This window comes from Cottoperca gobio, chromosome 19 (genome assembly GCF_900634415.1).
Source record: "Cottoperca gobio chromosome 19, fCotGob3.1, whole genome shotgun sequence".
NCBI lineage: Eukaryota > Metazoa > Chordata > Actinopteri > Perciformes > Bovichtidae > Cottoperca > Cottoperca gobio.
In genome coordinates, this window is record NC_041373.1 from 9282044 (window position 1) to 9298657 (window position 16614).

Here is a 16614-nt window from a genome sequence, read left to right on the forward strand (position 1 = left end):
CTGATTTTCTTGACGCTGGTTTGAGTCCAGTCCAGCTCGCCTGCATTCCTCCTCTCTCTAAAGCCTGACCGATAGAGACAGAGAAAGAAAGGGGGGAGAAACACCGATTATTATTCTCAACCGTGTTGGATTTTTAAGAGCCACGGAGTCGACACACACCGGACACACCGACCAGACCACGCCACGAAAAAATAACCACGGCAAGCCTGCTCCATTTGGACCTAGCATACCGACAAAAAGGCGTGTTTTTCTTACGTAAAGGCCCGGTAATGTGCCTGTGTAGGTCAGCTATCGAAAAGCAGCTTTGGTGAAACGGCCTCTCCACGGCGGATATCTCCTTTTTTTTTTACTGAGGATTTGCAAGATGGCTGATGACAGCTACCCCTAACAAGGACAGAAAAGCGACGTCCCCTTTAAGATTAGGAGGGTATATTTTTGTATTTTCTCTTAGTTAAATATATAAAATATGACCGCTTTTAAAAAATAATGACCATAGCTTTTAACAACCTTCAACCCTTGTCGGCTAATCTAGTGTTTATCTGTACCTGTGCTCTGGTAGAAAATGGTGAGGTGACGTCTGAGGTAATTTACACGATTTAATCAAGATAAGGAAGTAGACAAATTATGTTGTTGGCTAAAGGCTGAGGCGACGATAGGTGAATAAGGTGGAGAGCAACGTGAAAAGAGGCTAAAAGCTGTATAAAATAATAATATTAATCCCGGGGTGAGGAGATATTTGATAGATGTGTCGGAGGGGGGAAACCAAAAGGCTCTGCAACAGCAGCCAACATTCCTGCGGATCCTTAAAACCCTTTGTTTTGTGCGCAGGAGCTGGACTCGACTATTAAAACGATTAACTATGCAGTAAACAGGCTCGAAATGATGGCCCGGGTATGAATTTGTGTTTAATGAGATTATAAGGCCTTTGTTGTCGACAGAAACCTGGTAGAAAAAAGCCGAGGCCTTGTGTACAGATATGCGAGCTGTGCCACATAGCAGGCGTTATTCATCAAATAGAAATGTCACTTTTATGTTGAATTGAAGGGCTGGAAGTAGCTGGGTTGTTAATCTGACTTTGTGAAACAGTATTTTTTGTCTACTGCCAAACCGTCGCTGGTTGTATGTATAATTAAATTGCAGGTGGAGGCTCCTTTGGATACTTATTTATGATTCAGCGGACAAAAGCGTTGCGCTGCGTTGTGATTATTGACGGAATCAAGCGTCCTTGAGGTCTAGATAGAACAGATTCAGGTTTTTTTCAAGAAAAAGCTCTCTTTGTGTGAATAGTAATCAGGGTGTGGACTGGACTGGAGCAGTCCTTTCTCATGGTTTTCATGCTTCGTTCGTTGGTCTGAATTGGTCCACAGTCAATCATAATCCGACGTTGACGTGAAGGAAGCTCAAGGTAAGGGCCTGAGCAGGCAGCAGAGAAAAGGAGATCAAGTGTCTTTTCATGTGCTACACGGAGATTGATTCACCTCATGATCATATGAGTAATTGTGATTGTTGGATATTTTAGTTCTCTGTGCCTTGTTTGCATTTTGACCTGTAGCTGACAGGCCTTTAGCTTCCTGTAGGCCTATAAACACATATAAGCTGTAAAGGCAGACCTGTTTGTGTGTGTGTGTGAGTAATTTAGAGGAAAGGAAAGCACCGTTTACTGTAATCTGTATAACGTCAGCCCCTGCTGTGTGTGTGTGTGTTGAAATCACCAAGGTGTTGTCATCCTTTGCCTGAAGCCTTCTCTGGTCAATTTTCCTGAAATTTTCCTTCCTGCTGCAGCAATAAGCAATACTCGTCACCTGTCAGGGAGATTAATTTGGTCACAAGGGTTGAAATATACAGACTGATCTTTCGGGACGGCATCAGATCTGTTTTTATCTTTTTCCTCAAGACTCGTTTTTTGGAGAGTGTCAGGTTTCCCTCGAGTACAGAGAGGCCTAGAGGTCTGGTAGAAGTGGGTATCAGTTAGTGTATGCCTGCCTGCACCATGATGGCCTCTGACATGGCTGAGACGTGGAGGAACTGTTTTGAGGAGGAGCTCATCTGCCCCATCTGCCTGCACGTGTTCTCAGATCCCATCCAGCTGCCCTGCAAGCACAACTTTTGCCGGGGCTGCATCAGCGAGGCCTGGGCCAAAGACTCCACGCTGGCCCGCTGCCCTGAGTGCAATCATGCTTACACGCAGAAGCCGAGCCTGGAGAAGAACCACAAACTGTCCAACATAGTCGAGAAGTACAACGCCCTGAGCGTGGAAAAGGCCACCCCGCCGGCGCTGCAGTGCATCCTGTGTCGTCGAGGCCCACCACTCCCCGCAGTGAAGGTCTGCCTGCGCTGCAACGCCCCGTGCTGCCAGTCCCACGTCCAGACTCACCTGCAGCAGCCGTGCTCAGCGCTTGGGCACCTGTTGGTGGAGGCGGAGGCCGTTAAGGCCTGGACCTGCCTGCAGCACGACGAGTACAGGCTGTACCACTGCGAGGCGCCGAGCAGACAGCCGTGTGCCAGTACTGCTGCTTCGCCCGCTGCCACCCCACCCACGGCCACGCGTCATCTGACGTGGAGCTGCGACGCAACGACATCAGAGTAAGAATTCTATATATATATTTATATACTCTATCGCTATAGATCGGATATAGCGCTAGAGCGATAGCGCGAGCTAGATATCGCTATCGCTATAGAGCTCGATAAGCTAATATATCGCAGTATTCGAGATCCTATTTAATCTCATATAAGCGCTATCGCTAGATCTCGCTAATCTCTATTACTCAGATAGCTAGCGCGATATATATCTCGATATATACTCTATCGCTAGGATACTCTATCCTATATGAGTATCTATCTCATATATATCTATCTCTATATATCTATCTCTATATATCTATCTCTATATATCTATCTCTATCTCTATATATCTATCTCTATCTCTATATATATCTATCTCTATCTCTATATATATCTATCTCTATCTCTATATATATCTATCTCTATCTCTATATATATCTATCTCTATCTCTATATATCTCTATCTCTATATATCTCTATCTCTATATATCTCTATATATCTCTCTCGTACACATACATTAAACAAAACTAAATGACGATAGTGACTTTGCAACCAAATCATCCTGTTCCTCGCTCATTTTGAGGTTGTGGTCGGCGACTAGCAGGTGTGATAAATTAATCAAGAATAATTGTGATTGGCGGTTCCCTGTGCATGCATAGCCTGCATCTCACTCACTACAAACAAACTCTCTGTATCCAAGAAGCCTTAAAATGGAATAAATGATGGTCTATTATACAGACTTACTCATGGAAAATGGGACCAGTACGAGTTTTACTTTTGTATCAAACTGCAAAATTGTTGAAGCATTACATGTTTGGGTTAATTTGCCTTACTTTCCGTCACACGTCCTTGATGTGACTATTACGCATGCGCACATCGCAATGTGGAAACTGAAACGATATATCGTGCAGCCCTGACATACTTATTTATTCACCTCCGGGTGAAGTCACACCGACATTGTGACAGAAACAAAATTACAGGCGGTGGTTTGACATCATTGGCTCGTCATTAAAGCGCATGTCAGACAAATGGCAAGAAATGGTGAAACAATTGGTCCCTTAATTGATTAGTCGTTTAATAGTCATTTAAACAAAATTGTAAAGATGTACTGGTTCCAGCTGAATATCTTCTGTTGGTCAAACAAAGTAGTTATTTTTCATTGATGGTTTATCTGTTGATTATGTTCAGGAAATAGTCAAATATTTTCATTCCAGTTTCTCAAAATCCAATGTTAGGTCTTTAAATGTCTTGTTTTGTCAGTCCCAAACCAAAAGATAATCACTTTGATTTGATATAAAACAGAGGAAAGGAGAAAGTCTCCATATCTGAGAGGCTGAAAACAGCATTTTCTGCCATTTTTACAATTCCTAACGATTAATCGGTTATCAAAATGGTTAGCTATTTATCTAATGATTTATTTGTCGACTAATCATTGCAGCTCCAGTTTTTACACCCTGCTCTGTGGGCAAGAAGATAACCGCTCGTTGTGGCCCTACTTTTCATTGGTGATAAGTAAATGCCGCTCAAGTACCAAAATTTTGCTTCACGCAAGCCAGTGAGGTCATTTTTCACTCACCCGAACAAAGGGCATATTTTAATGTAATTTTTAGCCAAATAAAACGCTTTACGTACAGATTTCTTTGGGTACAGAGTTCTCAATTGTTCATGCATTTACCAAATCACTTCACTCGATCAAAAACAGAATTTCCTATTTTAAGACACAATTGCATTTTGAGTGTTTTTTAGCGGCCGTGCGAGTGCATTTTTCAGTTGTGATCCACTCCAACCTCTATTCTCATCTGTTGGAATGACAAACAATGCAGTCGAGGGTGGAACAATGAGGGGCCCTCAGAGGGCCTTATCTCCCCAGCACAGGTGCATCCTAGCTCAGGGATCGCCAGTTGTGAGGGTGGGGGCGGGGGTGGAGACAAGGGGACGGGGGATTATAGTGATTCGTCACTTGATTCTGCGGTCTACTTGGGGCTTTTTCATTAACCTCTTCCCTTCCTGGGGGTTTGGTGCTGGCTGTCTTCGGTCCCGGCAGAGGTCGGGTTGGGTTTTCTCCCCCTTTTCTTTCTTTTTTGTGATGGGGCAGCTTCGTCAGAGGAAGAACCACAAAGGCCTCAATACTGACTGACTCATGTTGTGCACCCAACACCCTGTTTAGGTGTCAACCGTGTCATGCTTGGGTGTATTTCCTGTCGGTAATGCTATGACTCAGCTTTTTCTAAAGTTAATCAGTCTCCTGGGGCACAGGAAGGGCCATCGGGTGGGACCTGGTCTGAATTTAAAAGCTGTATTACCAAATCATTCACAATTACAGTTTTTTCCTACATTATATATATAATCAGGCAATGGAGCCCCATTTAATTAGGGGCTGCATGCTAACATGCTCACAATAGACCTTTTTTTCACGGCAGACATTTTGACATGTCGTGGTAAGAAAATCGCAGGTGAAATTGATAACGATGGCTCAGTTCCATTACGTGTCCCAGGGAGCTAGCATGGTCTATTGCTGCCTTCACGTGCTCCTCGGATGGTCCCATTTCCCGAGTTGGGAAGTCGTTCTGACTTCGCTGTGTTCATGACCTTCAAGTCGTAATGTGGAAACCACATGGACGCTACATAGAAGATGTTTTGTATTTAATTGCTCAGTGTTTAAACAACACGTTGGTAGCTGTTTTTATTATGTTTATATTGTTTTATATTAGTGATTATGTCCCAGTCTTGTTGCTTCACTCGTACATTCCCTAAAACAACTAAAATACTGCTTTACCTGCATTGTTATCAGGTAACAACAATCATGCTAATAAATAACTTTCCTAACTAATCTAGGTCGCTCAACGTGGACAGCAACAGTTACAACCTAATACCATATTACAAATGACATTTGAGAAAAGAAAGGATATGTGAATAATTAAAGTTTCTTGCATCAACCCAACAGTTTTATTTTGTAAACCAACATTTCTGCAGACTTTAGTGAGGCGTTAGCATATTGTATTAGCATGCTGACATTTGCTAATTGGCACTAAAAACAAAGTACAGCTAAGGCTGATGGGAATGTGATAGTTTTGCTGGTTTTATGTCATAAACTAAAAATCTTGCTGAAGTTATCAATTGTTTTCATTATCTTTTAATCTGATTACTATTTGTTTCAATAATCGATAAATCGTGTTGTCTTTAAAATGTCAAAAGATTGTAAATAATGCCTGTTATAATTTCTCACAGTCCAAGGTGATGTCTTGTTTTGTCCAAAAAAACATCATTACAAATAAATACACCTTTTTTATAAAAAAAAAAGAAAAGGGCAGCAAATACCATATCTTTCGAGTGTGGCTATTGTTTCGTCCGTCTTCTACTAAATAATGCAGCAACATTCACTTAAATGACTTTAATGTCTTGATCATAAATTGCATAAAGGCATATGATCAATTATTGTCATTGGTAACGCCCCCTAAACACTATAAGGGCAGGTGTTGTACCGTGTGCAAATACTCAGATCATTATAATTACTCTAAAACCTATAATAATTTGAATATATGATAGATTTTTTTTTTTTATGTTCCTCAAATTTAAAATGTGTGTCCTTGCATTGGACAAACAATTTGAGGACTAACAAGAACAAAATGTGGATAAGAACAAAAATAAGAAGACATTTGTTGTTATATCGCTTCCTACATGAGGCCCAATGATTTCCTGGGGGAACTGCGTATTTAGATATCAGAAGCAAAAAAATCTTTATTACATTGTGACATTGATTTTAGCCATTTTCATGGAAGTGACTGCTGAATCGTCCTCCATGTTGAAGGCAATCATGGAACGTGGAGTGGACCCCCTCTTCACACACCCTACAGCGACCCCGCAACCCCCTCTGCTCTTCACGTCCATCAGCCCCCCACCAAATTCACCTCAGCCTCTCACACCATCCACCTGCCTCTCCAGGCGACGACCGACCTTCCCTCTGGCTCTGCTCTCCTGCTCTGGTAGCTTTGATGGAAAAGACAGTGTAGTGAAATGACAGCTAAAGAGCACCCTCCCCTCTTTATACCCCTGTCTCTCTCCCCCAAAGGTATCCCATACATTTAGTTGCTACCCCCTCTGGGAAGCTTCGGCTCCTTCGACCCTGTTTTCCCCTGGCTTCTGCTCGGAGCCTAACTCAATCAATCAGCACAACCAGGTCGTGTGTGTGTGTGTGTGTGTGTGTGTGTGTGTGTGTGTGTGTGTGTGTGTGTGTGTGTGTGTGTGTGTGTGTGTGTGTGTGTGTGTGTGTGTGTGTGTGTGTGTGTGTGTGTGTGTGTGTGTGTGTGTGTGTGTGTGTGTGTGTGTGTGTGTGTGTGTGTGTGTTATATCTAGGGCAGTGGTTCCCAACCATGTGCCACTGAGGCCCAAGACTATGCCGGTTTTCATTCCTATCGCACTCTACAGCAGCTGATCACTAATGATAAAATCAGCTGCTGTTCAGTAGGAATGATTGGATGGTGATGGTATGTGAACAGACCTTCAGCCTGTTTAAAACAACTGATTATTGTCTTGTGGGATTAATGATGGCTTTAATGCCTTTTTTAACCACTTTGGTCTCTAGTGAAATATCTCAACAGCTATTAGATAAATAAAATGGCATTTTGTCTGCACATTCATGACCTCCAGAAGATGAATCTTACTGACTTTGGTGATCCCTTATTAACTATTCTTTAGCATCATACATATTGAGAGAAAACTGTCTTAGAATTATTTGTAAATGCACATTCATTATTCATAAAATATACAACATGAAATTCCTCCAAAGTTGGCATTTAAATAAATGTACTATGATTTGTAGAAAATAAATGTCTATTTGTAAAAATATCAATCGACCAATACATACATTAAATATTTCCTTCAATTAAGTAATTTCAAGACATTCTTTTGAGATCCACCCACAAATGATAGCAAAACACATTTGTTAATTGTGAAATATTTGTGGATCTTGGTATGTGCATTTACAAATCATTTTGAGGCTTTTCTTTTACATCTTATAACTACAACAATCATTGTTTGTCTTTGATTTGGTGTTTTTCAAGCAAAAATGCCAAACATTTGCTGGTTTTGGCTTCTCAAATGTAGGGATTTGCGGCTTTTGTATTTCTTGTATGATAATAAATTAAACCTCTTTAGCATTTGGACTGTTGGTTGATCAAAACAAGCTTTCTGAGGATGTCACCCTCAGAAATAACCAGTATCATCTTTCACTATTTTTCGAAAAAACTAACTAACTAAAAACTTTAAACAAGTACCAAATGAGAGGAGACCTTCCCTTATTTAATAAAAGCAGAGTCGGGCAAACTCGTGCTTTTTGTAAAGTGTGACATTCAGATGTTAGCTTTACACACGGCAGAATAAGCGATGTTCGCCAGCATGAACATCGTCCAAGCACGTCAAGAGGCACAAACGCATACACTGTCAATGACTTCGTGTGTGACAAGAACTGTGTTGGAGGCAGACCAAGTGACCAGAGCTGAGGGAAAGCTGTCGATGCTTTGCGCTAAAAATAATGAAGCCTTCAGCTTCTGCGATGATTTCAGTCGCAGTGTAGCGGACATGTTTCCCGACTCTGCCATCGCAAGGAAGTCGGCTACTCGTCGGGGAAACAAAAGTCACACAACTCATCAATCATCAAATACATTGATGATAATAACTCATCAAATAAAATACATAAATCTTATAAACATGTCTGTACACGTAATACATACTTTAAATAAACATGTATTTCCTGAATGTATACCCGTCCCTTATGTGTTTACATTTACATTGGTGGCTGAGAGCTGTTAAAATATGGACAGAGTCCGGCAAAAACAATTCCCTTATTTTGAAATTCCAATGTTGACAGGTATGCAGCAAAGTAAACTAGATTTTTTTTTTTTATCCAACAAAAGAAACCCAGTCCAGTGCTGCTAACTCTTTCCCAATAAAAGTAGCAGCTAGCAGCATTAGCTCACAAAGTCGCTGAATCTAGCAAGAAAGTCACCGCGTTGGAAGACCGTCCCTTTATGCCTCCCTCCAAAGCCACGCCCCCAAAACTGTCATTATAAACTTAAACGTATAATGAACGTAAACGATGAACATGGCTATTGTTAGTACAGCCCAAATGAAATGATTGATTTATTGATTGCTGACGAGATGAAGAGTATTTCAGAAAACACAGATCTAACGCAGATTCTAAAATGCATTACCCACCTTGGCTTAACACACTACAATAAGATGGTGAATTTTATACCTGCCTAGCATAAGCACGTTAGCATTGTCAGTGTGAGCACGTTAGCATGCTGAGATTAGCATGAAATGCTGTTTCCCAAAGACTAGACCAGTGGTTCTCAACCTTTTATCTATTATTATTATTATTACCACTTACCTTACCCTTAGGCTTCCTGAATGTCTCCCCTGAATTCTAATGTTGATTATTCTGTTTGTATTATTCTAATTATTATTCTTAGTATTTATATTACATATTGATTATATTATTTTAGTATTTCAATTCTTATATTATTCTTATTATTAGGCGGCTATATTATGTTATTATAAAAACTCTCTGAGATTGAAGTTATATAATAACATTTCAAAATAATAATAAATATTATATTATTAAACAAATGTTTTGTTGTTTTTACCTTCAATTGCCCTGATACACCATGTACCCAGGGAGCAAACAAAGACATTATATTCAGGAGTGTTAAACAAATGCAACGGTAAGAATATTCAAACTTTAATCGGTGTCATAGACTGCAGCCAATCAGAGATGGGTCAGACATTCAAACTCTAACCGTTAAACAGCCTCAGAAATGTGAAACAATTTGCACTCTTAAGTGATCCAACAATAAACCAGCACAAAGAAACAAGTCTGAGGCGCACAGCCTGAATCGGCAGCAGTGATGCTGGTGTTAGCTCTGCTAATGTTAGCTCTGCTATAACGTTAGCTCTGCAGGTGTTAGCTCTGCTATAACGTTAGCTCTGCAGGTGTTAGCTCTGCAGGTGTTGGCTCTGCTATAACGTTAGCTCTGCTATAACGTTAGCTCTGCTGGTGTTAGCTCTGCAGGTGTTGGCTCTGCTATAACGTTAGCTCTGCTATAACGTTAGCTCTGCTGGTGTTAGCTCTGCAGGTGTTGGCTCTGCTATAACGTTAGCTCTGCAGGTGTTAGCTCTGCTAAAATGTTAGCTCTGCTGGTGTTAGCTCTGCTATAACGTTAGCTCTGCTGGTGTTAGCTCTGCTAAAACGTTAGCTCTGCTGATGTTAGCTCTGCTAAAACGTTAGCTCTGCTGATGTTAGCTCTGCAGGTGTTAGCTCTGCTGCTACGAGCAGCCAGAGCTGCAGCTCATCTGCTGCTGGTCGTAGTCCCCACCAGAGTGTTAGTGTTTTAACATTAAGTCCGATTAGTTTTATTCATGGTGTATCTTTGGAATAACATTAATGCTTTTGAGCAGTGGTGGCTGAGAGGGACGGTGCTTGTTTTTGTTTTTCAAGCAGCACTTTATCGCTCAGCAAAATAAAAATAAAAGTCTAAAAACACACAATGTTAACTTTATTCAAATACCCTCGACTCGTCCTTTCAGCTCGTGCAGTTTGGCATGTTTCGTGCTGTAATGCAGCTCGAGAGACTTTTTCATGACCGCAAGCACGTCCACACAAACACTGGCCTTTTACTTCCACAAAGAAATAATCGTTCATCCATTTCTCCTGGAACATTCCGCATCCACCTTTCTCTGTTTTACACTCGCCATGCTGCGTTCGCTGATGTCAATGACCGTCTCGTTTAATATTGAAGTTTTTGACGTGACCACGTGATGACACATTCCGCTCGTGTTGTGATCAAGGACCATGGCCAGGAAAAACAGTCGGTCACCGTTTATATTCTATATCTGACTAGATTTGGATTCATTTTTTTGGAGTAGATTTTTTGCGTGTGTTTATGAATTACCTCGCGGGCCGTACACACAAACGCCCCCCAAAGACACGTGAATGCTCCCCTTTCTAAAATATTGCTTCCAGCGTCCCCCGACGTCCTCTGAACGCCCCCTGGAGGGCGCTGCCGCCCCCGTTGAGAACCCCTGCTGTAGACCCTTGTTTATTTGACTGGAGCATGTTGGCAGCACCACATTATTTTTGCTCTGTACCATCTTATCAGCATGCTTCTCTATCATTAAATGTTGATTGAGGATTATTCATATCTCACATTAAATATTAATATCATGAAGGATTAGCAAATCTGTGTCAATGACATTCCTACTCCCAGACTTATACAACGTAGGCAGGGACATAAAGGATTGTTGATCTCATATGAAGCCATTAATTATGTTTTTTAATGTATTTTGTTCTTAAGCTGAGCCGGATCGGCATCTCAGTTTTGCCCGAGCAACCGTCTGCTGTTGTTCACATGCCGTCGTCGTCCTAGAAATAACGAGTGTTGTTGCCACAACATTGTCATAAGAGTACAGAGAGGAGGTGCACTGAGAGGAGAGCTGCTGGAGCTCTTTCTGCCTCTTTATGCCCGATTATCTATCTGTGCTCGCTGCCCCCAGCTCCCCCAACATTAGTCCTCACTCACTAATGCAAACACAAGATAGCTGTTAGTTGCTATGGCAGCACTCCCTCCCTCCTCCCCCGCAGGGATTGTGTGTTGGTTGGAGACTAAATTAGCCGGCTCTCGGATCCTAATATCTCAGCCATGGGGAGGGGATGCTCGTAGCTAGCTGAGGTCACAACTTCCCAAAGCTCAAGACTTTCTTTCTTTCTCACCTCACAGCAAAGCCTGTTAAGACAGCAGGAACGCGTTGAGGAACGAGTGCAGGAGATCGAAGAGCAGCTCTGCAAACTTGACTCTGACAAGATTGTGGTGGAGGTATGTTTTTACACCCTGAGTCTGTGGGCACAACTACGCACATTTTTCTAGACGGCGTTATTTAATGCAAAGGAACATTTGAGGGGATTGATGTTTATGTGTTTCTCTACAGGACAGGGTGTGTGAGCTAAAGGAGGAGGTGCGTCTGCAGTACCAGCGGATGCACCAGCTCCTGGAGGAGGATCTCGGTCGGACACTGGAGGCTCTGGATCGGGCTCAGGCTCGTTTCTGCCAGGAGAACGCTGCCCAGGTTTTAGCTCTGGGCGAGCAGCGCCACGAGGCCCAGAAGCTGCTGAGCTCCATCCACACGGCCTTCAGCAAGGCAGAGGAACTGAGCTTCATGAAAAACACCAAGCCTGTTAAAATCCTCACAGACAGGTGAGAGAATAGCTGGATTTTTTTAAAGTGGACATTCGACTTTTTAGGCCTGTTGGTTTATAGAGAGCTGCAGGAATTAGTCCTAAAAACCCGGAAATGAGTTAGCATTTTTCACTTCCGCTTCCCTCATCTTAAAGCCAATGGGTTTCTGGTTAGATGCCTGAAATAAGTTCTGTGGTTAACAATTACACAAGCTTAAGAGATTTTCTCGTTTGTCAATACTTAATACTCAATAGTATCAACATCAAATACTTCACTTAATACCCCACTTGTGAATTTTTAAGCTTTTACGTGTCTTTAAAAAAGGTGGTTAGTGACAAAATGAGACATTAAAAGTCATCACTAGTAAGCCTTTACAGCCTCAGCCTTATACTCGAACACATGACGATCTATCAATTTGTACTATTTTCCAATTGTAGTTCTGTTGGATTGTTGTGAAATTTGGGAAGTCATACGACCCTGGTGTAGTTCATTTAGTCTAACGTTAGCTTTTGACTTGCATTTACGCTTCAAAAATCTTAAAAGTGGTGTTCATTTGTGAAGATAATCTTGCTGAACAAAACGTGTAAGTTTCATAAACATTTGTTTGCCACAGAGTTTATTTTCTGCAATAATCCGAAATCCAATGGATAAATCCCATTGGCTCTTTGAGGGAACCAGGGCGATGCTAACTTCCGGGTTGCCCTACAAAAATAAGTCATCCCTGCAGCACACACATAATATGTAGGTGGTGTTTCAAAGCTGACGTCTTATCTTGAATTTTGCAGGTCTCAGTCATGTGTGGGCAGCAGTCTCCCTCCTTACAAAGTGGGTAATCTAAACTCAAAACTATTCCTCTCTGAAATCTCAAAAAGAGAGAAGAGCTTGAAGAGAACGCTGGAAGGTAGGATCTCGAACGCATTTTAATCCCGTTCATTAGTCATGAATGTGTTTTTATCTTAATTTTCACACCCTTTTCTCTTCTCTCAGCTCCCCTCACCCCTCCCTCGACTTTCCTGCAGTGTGTTCCTGCGTATCCCAGCGGTCAGAGCTCCGGCTCTGGAGCAGAGAAACGGAAACATTCCACCGCCTTCCCAGAGGGAAATGGGAACGTCGGAAAAAAACTCAGCTCCAGGTTTTAAGGACTCCTCTTCCTCTTCTTCTTCCTCATCATTAGCCAAACAGCCCTACCTGGGCTCCGGCTCTGCCTCTGGAGAAGGTCAGTCCACCAATCAGCAGCCTCTAGGCCCCTGCGGCCCGCCTCACATCAGCGAGAGCGGCGGGACAGGAAGCGGAAGCGGCTCTCTGACCAACCACCATTCAGGCTCCGTGTTCAGCTCCTCACACTTTCCTCCTGGAGGCAGCAGCTCCTCGCACTCCTCCCAGCAGGCTGTGCTGCCTCAATACGGCGGCCGTAAGATCCTGGTGTGCACGATGGATAACTGCTACTGCTCCGGAGTGCCCTCTGTATCAGGCCACCGCGGCCATCCCCCATACCCGCGCTCTGGCTCTTTCCCCTGGGTCAGCGCCCAAGACTACCCCCCTCCTCCCGGCCTGGCCTCTGGAGGTCCGTCCATGCAGGGCTTGGCGGTGAGGGACTGGATAGACGCCTCGCAGACGCACAGACATGCAGATTTTTACGGGCTGTATGGGCAGCCCTCTACAAAGCACTATGTCACCAGTTAACAGAGTAGAGACGCACACAAACACACACACACACACACACACACACTTGGATATAGAGACCATCACCAAAATAGCACACCTTTACCGTCTTAATAACCGGAAAAAAAAGTTATACTATACACACATTAAAATATTAAGATTTATATCCACACACACACACACACTCAGATCTAGAACATCTAAACACATTCGGGGGCAGGGTTGATCTCTTGTGTTTTTATTTTCCTCTTTTCTTTATTTTCAGTCAGTGTTTCATGTAGTGTATTATACGTAAAAGCCTCACTCTGGCACAACTTGGCTCAGAATTTTACACATAAACAAGAAACAATGAGAGACGAGAGTGACACATGCATTTCTGACACAGGCATTTTCTTTTCTTTTTTTTATTTATAGAAAATTAACTTTTATTAGAAAACGCCTCTTTGTGGCTTCTCACTGACTCTTTAGGGAAAAGAGATAAAACCGTGCAGTGTTGAGCTTTCCAGTTTAGCGCCTGTATCATGTTTCTCTGATATAATCACCCCTCTAGTTGTACTGAGGTCAATTGCCTTATGTTATTAGCATCATATTTTTCTCTGCCCAGCTCATTTTGTTTGCTAGATCCTTTTTAAAAGAGAGAATGCGGTCCCTTCGTGTCTCTTGATTTTCATCGTCATGGCTCTTCCTTTCTTTGCTGAGTTCAGGGATGGATCGTACGGCTTAAACACAAAACGCTCTTCCATGGAACACCCACAATGCACTTGTGGACGCCTTGTTATGCCTGGACTACAGATGCAGGGAGCTGCATCGCAAGGGCCGGTTGACCCTGGCCCAAAGAGTTGGGAATTTGGCCCTTATTCCTATAGCACTCCCTTCCTAATATCAGGCTTCCCACAGGACAGAAAATCTTCTGACAAAGACTGTTTCCATTTAGTAATTACTATGACTTTGTGTTATTTGGTACATCTGTCGGCTTCATGCTTGTCCAGAGAAACTCTTTGCTTTTAGAGAAAAAGGCAAGACTGGACAGACCAAACCAATCAAGCATCTGGAGGATCTGATGATGCTGTAATTGTACTTCCTGCAGGGCAAAGATGTCACTTCCTCTCAATAAGCACACAAGCTCTTGGCTTCCTGTTTGCAGCTGAAAGCATGCAAGGAAGAGTTTTTTTTTTTTTTTTTTTCAAAGGAAGAACAATGGGGTTAAAAAATGTATGCAGTTTTAAAATGAGTGTATGGACAAAAAAGAAGGGTGGGAGGAATTTTTTTCATCAACTTTTTCTAAAAGAACAAGACTGGACTGCGAGATGTAAGCAATTGTCATCCTAAAAAGGAGCTGTTTCAACAGTCAACCTAACGAGAGAAAAAACAACAACATAAAAGTATCTTTTTTTGTAAATATTTTGTGAAATGGAAAAATTACAGACGTGATTTGGAGGAGGGTTCCAAATAAACAAACAAATTTAAACCGGTGTCTGCTGTCAACTCTGTATGTGCAAATCCTGTTTTCTCATGTTCGTTTATAGGATAAGGGTGGCAATATTGCATTTACTAGTGCAGTGCCTGTTCGGGATGTGCTCGTGCCGCTGCTTCTTGGGTTTCGAAGTGAGTCTATGCACGTGTTTACGGTAGCAACGCTACAGTGTGTGCATCATTAGTGCAAAAGCAACCATGATGATTTTATGACTTTAATAAAGTCAAAGCCTCAGTAAATGTGTGCCTTAGGTTTGGAAGAAAGTTGAAGTTCAGACTGTCCGACACAGATTTCTTCATTTTAACATTTTTGGCATCTCGGGGCACCTGCACGGTATGGATAAACATGCAGCGTGTTTAAGAAACACACACACACACACCCTCATTTCTATCACCGGTATTAGGATCAGCGTAAAGTAGATCGGTCCAAGGGTTGGCGAGATAATCAACACACACACACACACACACACACAATGAAGGCTCATGAGAGTCTGGAAATGTTTTGTTGAAAGTGTTTGAATTTTACTCTTAAGCTGTGAGAACCCTGTTTTTCAGGGCAGCGTGCGGGTCAATATCATAGTACTTCAATGCTGCATTCCTGTCATATTAGAGTTTTCGTATTTACAAGTACTTTTCCGACTTGTCAGAAGCGTTCATATCGACATCAAACTCGTAATTATCAAGGAAACAAACTTTTTTTTACGTCTGACTTGGTAACCGAACAAACATAGATAAGACAAATATAGAATATCACCCGTCTGATTTAATGTATGAACACAGCATCTCAGCATTCGTTTCGTGCTCAGTGTTAATTTTTTCCAGTTCATACAGTCATCTGCTTACTCTCCATATGACTTTTAAAAGAAACCTCATCCTCCCACTTGTACACGAACATCGCACATCCTCTGCTGTTCTTTCTTAAACATACAAATAATCTGCCTGGCCATTAATGTATTTATTTAACTTAAAGGACATGTGAACAGAAGGACACTTAAACTCAACTTTAAATATCTGTGTCCACACAGTACAAACAGGACTCATGAGTATGTGTGGGTGGAGGCCTGCAGAGAGAAAACAGGATGGAGAGAACAAGTCTTGATATGAGTCGGTCAGTGTTTGTTCCCCTCAGCCTGATTAAGATGTTGCATTATTGCTTCCCCCTCCCCAGCACTTTGCGCTTCACTCCCATTCAGACAGCAAAGCTGATCCACTTGTGTTTATGTGTTTTGAGTGAGCGAACAGGGAATGGAAATAACAAACAGGTTTTAGGAGAGAAAGGTTAATGTTTGTGTATGAAGACTTTGGAAAATACTTATTGGCTTTTGTGCAGAGAGTCAGATGAGAAGAGTGATACCACTGTTGTGTCTGTACGATAAATATGAAGCTACAGCCAGCAGCTGGTTAGCTTAGCATAAAGACTGGGTATGGCTATGTAGCCAAGATGGCAACCATTGAGGTGAGAAGTGTCCAACGTCCTACACTGAATTTCTTTACCCTTATGAGTCCTGCAGGTACTCGTAGTGCACTGCATTTTGCCATACTCGTCTGTGTGAATGAAGTTATGCACTAAAAATATAAAAGTGATGGTACAAAATAAATCTAATTGAGACACAGCAAAGGTAACAAAATCCACCTATGTGGACAGAGCCAGTCTAGTTAAGCTAAGATAACTGTCTGCACTAGCCT

The 16614-nt window shown here is 42.1% G+C and overlaps 1 protein-coding gene across 1 annotated transcript; it reads left to right on the forward strand.

The window, feature by feature from the left end:
• trim8b (tripartite motif containing 8b) lies at positions 1–14923 on the forward strand. Its single transcript, XM_029456007.1, is given in 7 exon segments — positions 1–2479; positions 2482–2583; positions 11338–11433; positions 11546–11811; positions 12579–12694; positions 12781–12908; positions 12910–14923. Coding segments are annotated over 7 exon segments (1779 nt in total). The 5' UTR covers positions 1–1975; the 3' UTR covers positions 13477–14923.
• The last annotated feature ends 1691 nt before the right edge of the window (positions 14924–16614 follow it).